The following is a 7,436-nucleotide window of genomic DNA, read 5'->3' on the forward strand; positions in this document are numbered from 1 at the left end:
GAAGGGGCCAGGAGAATGGCAGGCAGTGAGAAGGAAGGAAGAGAAGAGGAGGGCAGGCAGGCAGGAGAAGGAGGAGGAGGGCAGCAGGCGGCCCGGGCCCGCCCCCAGGGCCCCTCCTCCCGGACGTGCCGGGACACCCGCGGTTCCCCCGAGCGGCCGTCCCGAGCCTGGCCACGCTCCGCCGCTGCCTTCCCGACCCCGCGCTGCGGGCGGGGGCAGCCCGAAGGTGCCCCAGGAACGCGTGCCCGTCCCGGGAGCAGCGGAGACTCCTCGACGCGGGTCCCCCGGCTGCCGCTGGCTGCGAACCGCGGCCGTGCCGGAGGAGCCCCGCGGGGACCGGCCCGGGTCACCATGGCCCGCGGGGGCAGCCGCTGGCCGGTTCGCTTGCTGGTGATCACCTGCGTGATGGCCGGGCCGGCCCTGAGCCAGGAGTGTTCCGCGGAGAAGATGGAGAATTCCATCATCGATATAGACTTGTCCCTGCCCCGCGGCGTCCGGGGCGCGGAGCCGCTGCGCGTCCCCAGCGCGGGTGCGTGTGCCCGCGCCTGCTGCTCGGGGCACTGGCTCGCAGGTAACCTCGGCCTCCTTCTCCGCCACTGCCTGGGCGATTAATTCTGGAGTTTGGGCTCGCGGGGTGTTCAGCACAGAATTTACCCTCTCATTCAGGCTGCGCTTAGTTCCAGCCTGCCGCTGCTACCTTCTTTTGCCAGTAGATGTTAGATCTTAACGCAAGACCCCGTAGTGTTCAGGAAAATAGTTACATCACAGAAACGTTAGTTTTAAGCGTTAGTTTTAAGTGTTAAAACCTCACAAATCCCGAACCCCGAAGGTGAATCAGCTGTATTTAGTAGACGCGATAAAAGTAGCTGACATTTTGCACTGTATTTAATTTTAGCCAAGAATGAGAATGCTCACCCTCCGCTGAGACAGCTGGTTTGAGTCAAGCTCTTGGAGCTCTTGGAGTAGGAGGTAGAGCAGGAAGTAGAAATGACAGTGGTGAAGGTGACCCCCCGAAGCAGCAACTAGCCAAGTGATTCCTGGGATGTAATAAGGAAAAATGTCTAAATAATTTTCTTCCTTATAAGTGTATCAAGGAGGTTTTCAGATTTAACAGGATTTGTAAGCAAGAAATCGTTGTATAAAGTGGCACCAGTGTGGTATGGGTGAGGGGAGGATGGGAGATTAGACTCATAATTTCCCCAACTTTATTTGTACAGGAAAAGGAAGGTGTGACCTTTCATATTTTGGCCCTGGGCCATTCTTCTGCAGTCTTTGGCTGTTTTTCCTGTAGGAATGTTATGTGTTAGTAGTTTTCCTAGTACTCACATTGGGGAAAAGTTAATGAACTAGATCTCATTACCATACTGCTATAAAAGTTTTTATTGCTGAAACAGGCATTTATTTTGTTTTGCAGGAGACAAGAAGTGCAATTTGATTATTTTTTATGCTGCAAGAACAAGTACACATCCCAACTGCTACTTGTTTTACTGTCCTAACACTGAGGCTTGTCCAATGAAACCTGCAACAGGACTTGTGAGCTACAAGATAACTAGAGGTAAATAATAGTGAGAGCCACCAGCTCCCACACCAGATGACTTTTGCACCTATGAACTTTCAGTAGTGACCAGGAACTGCTTGGGGTCGTATTTTTAGTAAAGTATTCTAAGGCAAGCATTATAATTGGAAAATACTGCTCTTTTTCTTTGTGGAAGATGGATGGGCAGGTGTGTGGTGAGCTCCTTTGTGGGCCCAGCTTCCTGCTTGGAATAATGTCCCGACCCTTATAAAATTCCTTCACATTAGATTCAGAACTCCTTGTAATTTGTCCTTGCTTAAAACAAAAAGAAGCTCCTTCCATCTAGAGATATTCAAGAAGGAAAATTTCCTGTACATAATGCTGAAAAGTATCACCAAAACCAAGGGAAATACCATGCCCTTGTAGCCAGCTGTGTATTGAAAGGACCTGTGCTACACTGATGAATAACTGGCAGTGGTAATCATTATTTTCTGCTTTCAGTTAGGGAACCTGAAGTGCAGAAGCAAACTCTCTAAACTCAGAGCTTTATGGCATGTGGGCTGCACACTCGGGAACTTCTTGCTCTCTGGCCTACGCTGTGGGATTTTTAACAGCAAGGCCTACTTGTTGATTGACATTGACTTGCACCAGACCTATTTGAACAGCTCAGATAAGAAACTGATAATTAGACTGTCCTGCCAAGAGTTTACAAGGTGGTTTCTGTGTGGCTGCTTGAGAGATGGAACTTTTGCTGAAAAAGAGAATTTTTCCAAGAAGAACTGTGCAAGGAGCAACAGTGTGATATATAGAAAGATTACTCATATAATGTTACCAAGTATTTTTGTGCAAGCACAATCACACAGGAATTGTGCAAAAGCAATGTGCAACAAATGAACTGCACTTCTGTAAAATGATGACTATAGTTACACTTTCCTCCAGCTCCTTCTCCCCTAGAAGAACATTGGGGTTTCAAACAAAGAAACAAGAAATGCAGTCATGCTTGTGCTTTTGTTGGGCATGTAGTGCAGTGCTGAGTGAACAATTTGATTGCATATAGCACCTCTTTTTCATTTTGCACATTTTAGCTTCTGTGAACATTTAATTGTGGAAAGATTATGCTAGCTTGTTTAATGTTCCTAATAAGTTTTCAAAGGTAGCACCGGAGCAGTGTCAGTACCAACAAATGTTTCAAACTTTGTTCTTTCATATGAGAATCTGTATGTGGTTACACTGAAAACCAAGCTAAAAGGGGGAAAGATACTTTTAAAATTATTTATTTCAATTCCAGTGCAGTTAACAAACCTTTTTGTTTCAATAATAAAAAGAGATGAGAGTCAGAACTGTTTGAGAGCGTTCCCTTTTAAATGTTCTGTGCGGCAGCTGAATAGTTATTATGTATATATGATATATTTTTTCTGTATTTTTATAAATATAATTATAAAATTATATAAATATAATATAAATTAACAATTAGCCAGTCTTTCCAAGAGCTCATGCTCAGTCAAATACTTTCTATAATACCTGTAAATCAGGTAAATACTGTAGAAGAAATACTGTAAAATCAGGTAGCTTTTAAGATTATCATTTGTATGGTATTTCTGCCACAGGACACTGTTGTGTGACTAGGCTTGAGGTCGACAGCTTTTATGACATAGAATATAAATGTCACTGCATATTTTAAAGAAAGCAAGTTTCATTAGTCAGTATCTCTTAGAGCCCCCTTACATAAATGTTTCTAAGAAATACAAATAGAGTATGCCTACAGTAGTCAAAAATAGATTTAATAATTAAATACCCGTATTTCTGTTTCCAGACATCCATGCCCCAGAGGATAAATCCATCAAAACTGAGAACTTTTCTTCAAATGATTATTCTTTGCCTTTGGATGCTGGCACCATTATTTCTCACAGTCAGAATATCCACCAGAATCGCACTGCCAGTTCACAACAATCTGTCTTTCGTCAGGCTTCTGAACTCCTGAACCACATAGGCAAGCATTTAGACAACATGGAATTTCATACAGTTTTTCCTGAATCTCTGAGAGCAAAAGAGTCTGAGAGCTTAGATCTCATCTCAAGGCAGAAGGGAGTTAATCTGCCACCAAACACGCCTGCTGCTGTTCCAGTTGGAAACCCCACTGCTTCATTCCCCACCACTACTCAGGCAGGCGCTCCTGAAACCAGCAGTGCTTCTCTTCCTCCTCTGCCTACAAGTGCTGCCCAGCTGGAGTCTCATACAACCTCTCTGCATCCTGGTGCTGCTCAACCAGCTACAACCCCCCCCACCACAGCTGCCTCTCCACCTGCTGCAGCCACTGGAGCTAAACCTGGTGTCCCTGTCACCAGCGTCGCTGTCACTCATGTTCCTCTTCCCAAGCCCACAAATTCTGCTTCTACTTCTACAACCAAGCAAGTGACCACAAATTCCAGATCTGCTACCACCCCATCAAGGCTAAGGACTCCAGCCATGGCTCCTGAGCCAACAGTTGTCTCTTCCAGTCATACCAGCCATGTGACCCTCCTCTCTTTTCCAGGTTTCACTCTGTCCAGTGATTCCCCTGCATCTTCCCAAAATGACCTTCGGGGTTCTGACCAATCTGACTCAGAACGCTCCCTGTCAGAAGGTGTTCTGAGAGGGAAGGGTGTTTTTCAGCTGGGGGAGAAAAGCAGCCTTGTAGCAGCTTTGTTTTTTGGGGTGATATTCTTGTTGCTAGTTATTGTGCTGACAGGGAAGAAAATACACGAATCTCTTCAGAAGAGGCATTACACCAGGTTGGATTACTTGATCAATGGAATGTATGCTGATGTCTGATTGGGAGAGGGAATAAAATTTTGAGGAGCATCTCTCACTTTTGAAAGGAGAACTCTGAAATGGAACAGTAGATACTGAAACCTCAGAAGAGGATGGACTCCATTTTTTCCCTCTAATGGGAAAGCAGGAGACAGGAGATGGGTTTGGTGGGGAGAAGAAACACTCTGTCTATGCTGAAATATAATGTCTGTCATGTTTGATTCATTACTAAGTCCTGAGAGTAAACACTTAAATCCAAGCTAAGCTAAGAAGGTCTTATATTTAAGGAGAAAAAGCATTTCATGAGCTTAATCTGTACTGTGATAAGCTTAGTGAAATGGAAGTACACCTAATAAACTGAGTACCTGTGCAGCACGTGGGTGTTTTCAGTGCTATTTGCACCAAATGCCAGAGTGTTACATGATTGCCTGGCAATCCTATTTACCCTATTTGTAGCGTTAAAGGAATACTTAGTAATAGAGCTTTGCATCTAAATGGTTTTAGGTAAAAAATATATGACATATGGCATAATTTAATTTTCCTTATCTAAATACAGTTTATGGTTATATACATATCTTTAAAGTTCTTTTTCTGCATACATCACAGGTCTCCTTAAAACCACATACTGCAAATGTGAGTGCTCTCAAAGCACACTCTCTTCAGTTCTAGTGTCCCCTTCATGTGACTGGTAATAAGCATAGCTGCTAATTAACAGTTGGGCTTGATGATATTCGAGGTTTTTTCCAGCCTAAACAACTCTATGATTTTAAGTTTCCCTGATTTTTCAACAGGGAGAGTCAATGGGAGCACCTACTGTGACACAACTTCCAGTTCATGTTATTTAAATTTCACTTTGTATACACTCAGTCTAAACCTGGTTTTAGAATGAAAGACAAGATATCAAAGTATTCATGTCAGGTGGCATAATCAACAACAAACGTCATGGCAGAGAAGGAAGGGTGCCTCATGAATGCAAGGAAACAATTCTGTTACAAAATAAGAAATAATAAAAAATAAGAAATTCTTAGATCTGTCAAGCTTAGTGTGGTGGGAAGCAAGCGTGATCCAAAAAATGGCCTCAAGGCAAGTTTTCTGAAAGCTCTAAATAACTAAACACAGAAAATTCTCTGAAAATTTCATTATTCAGAGATCAAAGAAAAGTCAGTGTTTCTTGTGTCAAGAACTTGAATTATTACTATATGGAGGCTGCAAATTGCTTTATATACACAAAACCAGCTGGTCTGCTACATTGTTTAAGTCTGACAATGGTTAAAAGCAAAGCATTCTAGATAACCTCTTAAAAGTGAGCAAAATTACAGAAGTACCTCAAATTTATCAGCTTGTTTGTTGACTGCGCTTTGTTTAACCTCATTTTCTTTTATTTTCTTTTTTTTTTAATAGCTATTTTCAGAGGTTTCTGGTCAAGGAACATGACAAGAAGGAACATTTCTGGGCAATGAGTTCACAGAATGATAAGTACTAGGCCTAGCTGTAAAAATGCAGATGCAGATCTAAGGCTGACCATCATTTTCTCTTTTAAGAACTGCAACCTTCATGAGAAGCTTTCTATGTTGCTGGTGCCATCACAGCAGCTTAATGCAGGAGAGGTGCTGAGAACAAGCCCTGAATCCTCACTGTGCATTTCTGCTGCAATAAATAATTTGTTGGAGGGAAAGGCGGTTGGTATTAATTGGTATGGTTACAGTACAGTAGCAAAACACTCAAGAGAAACCAGCAGATGTATCTCAGGGTTGTTCAGAGCACAGGCTCATTCAGCTGGAGGAGGGGCATTTTACAGGGGCATGTAGTGATAGGACAAGGGGGAATAGCTTTAAACTAAAAGAGAGAAGGTTGAGGTTAGATATTGAGAAGATATTTTTCCCTGTGAGGGTGGTGAGGCCCTGGCACAGGTTGCCCAGAGAAACTGTGGCTGCCCCATCCCTGGAAGTGTTCCAGGCCAGGTTGGACAGGGCTCAGAGCAACCTGGGATAGTGGAAGGTGTCCCTGCCCATGGCCAAGGGTTGGAATGAGCTGATCTTTGAGATCCCTCCCAACCCAAAGCAGTCTCTGATTCTACAGTGTGGCCCATGTGATCAGGAACTGCCCTCCAGCCCAATCAGCAGTGCATGCCCAGCACGGTGAGTGGCAGAGGTAAAGCTGAGAGGTGCACAAGCACCATCACTCATTTGGTGAGGATGCTGACCTCTGTGGCCTTTCACAACGTTTAAGTAAACAAACAACTTTAAATGTTGTTACATGAGAAATCATCTTTTGTGCTTGAGCAAAGAGAATAAGGTACTAAGCAGGTGTACTGAAACACTTTTGTAAAATTATTTTTCCCATCCATTTGTCATGCTGGATTAAGAACTAATGGGGAATTCATTGATAGCTGACCAGTTTGGATCTTTCTGGTGGGGCCTTTACAAGCTGTGTTTGAACACTAGAGGGCAACAACAGTTTATTAAATAGAATTGACAAGTTTTGAGGATTTTTGATGATTTTAAAAAATTTAAATTAGTTTGTTTTTTTAACTTTCCAAACTATGTGTATTTCATTGCAAAAAGGTTTTATAGGAAAGCTTTTTGTTTATTGAAAGATTCTGGGTGGAGGATTATATACACACATTTTTAAAACTTTTTACTATATCATATAATTTAGAAGACAACAAAACTAAGCATAAATCTCTATTTTAATGACATTGAATTGGATTGCATTATTAGTCATGTATTGGCATTTCCAGTAAACAGAGGAGAGAGATTTCCCATCATTTCTTTTGACTATGATGCTTTATTATATGCATTTTTGGAGCTTACTTGTTTGCCTGGATAATGCTCTTGTATTATGAATCAAAAAGGAGCGAGACAAAGTAACGAAAAAATCCATCCAGTTTGTTATGCTTTCCACCATTAAAACTTCTGTGCACTCTTCTGTTTTTCCATTGACATCTCCTGTGGTCTTCACTGTGCACCACACATGGAACTGGATCATCAATCAGCAGGCTATGATGACAACCTGCACACTTGGAGTGGCTCTTTCTGAAGGTAACCAGTTATGTTATGGCAGGAGGCCAAAAGCTGATTGCCTTTTGTCACCCAGAGAGCATAATAAATTCTGTAGCTGCTTGTTTTCA

General features: G+C 42.7%; 1 protein-coding gene across 1 annotated transcript; it reads left to right on the forward strand.

Moving 5' to 3' along the window:
- Positions 1–7,436, forward strand: MANSC1 (MANSC domain containing 1). The gene is made up of 3 exons (XM_069003429.1): positions 1–571; positions 1,415–1,555; positions 3,330–7,436. Exons 1-3 carry the CDS (start codon positions 16–18, stop codon positions 4,325–4,327), a joined length of 1,695 nt encoding a protein of 564 aa, XP_068859530.1. The 5' UTR covers positions 1–15; the 3' UTR covers positions 4,328–7,436.

This window comes from Aphelocoma coerulescens, chromosome 1A (genome assembly GCF_041296385.1).
Source record: "Aphelocoma coerulescens isolate FSJ_1873_10779 chromosome 1A, UR_Acoe_1.0, whole genome shotgun sequence".
NCBI lineage: Eukaryota > Metazoa > Chordata > Aves > Passeriformes > Corvidae > Aphelocoma > Aphelocoma coerulescens.

Coding starts and splice junctions, on each gene's coding strand:
- MANSC1 (XM_069003429.1), top strand. CDS start 16: ATGGCAGGCAGTGAGAAGGAAGGAAGAGAAGAGGAGGGCAGGCAGGCA. Junction 572..1,414: donor CTCGGGGCACTGGCTCGCAG/GTAACCTCGGCC, acceptor TTTGTTTTGCAG/GAGACAAGAAGTGCAATTTG. Junction 1,556..3,329: donor GAGCTACAAGATAACTAGAG/GTAAATAATAGT, acceptor TTCTGTTTCCAG/ACATCCATGCCCCAGAGGAT.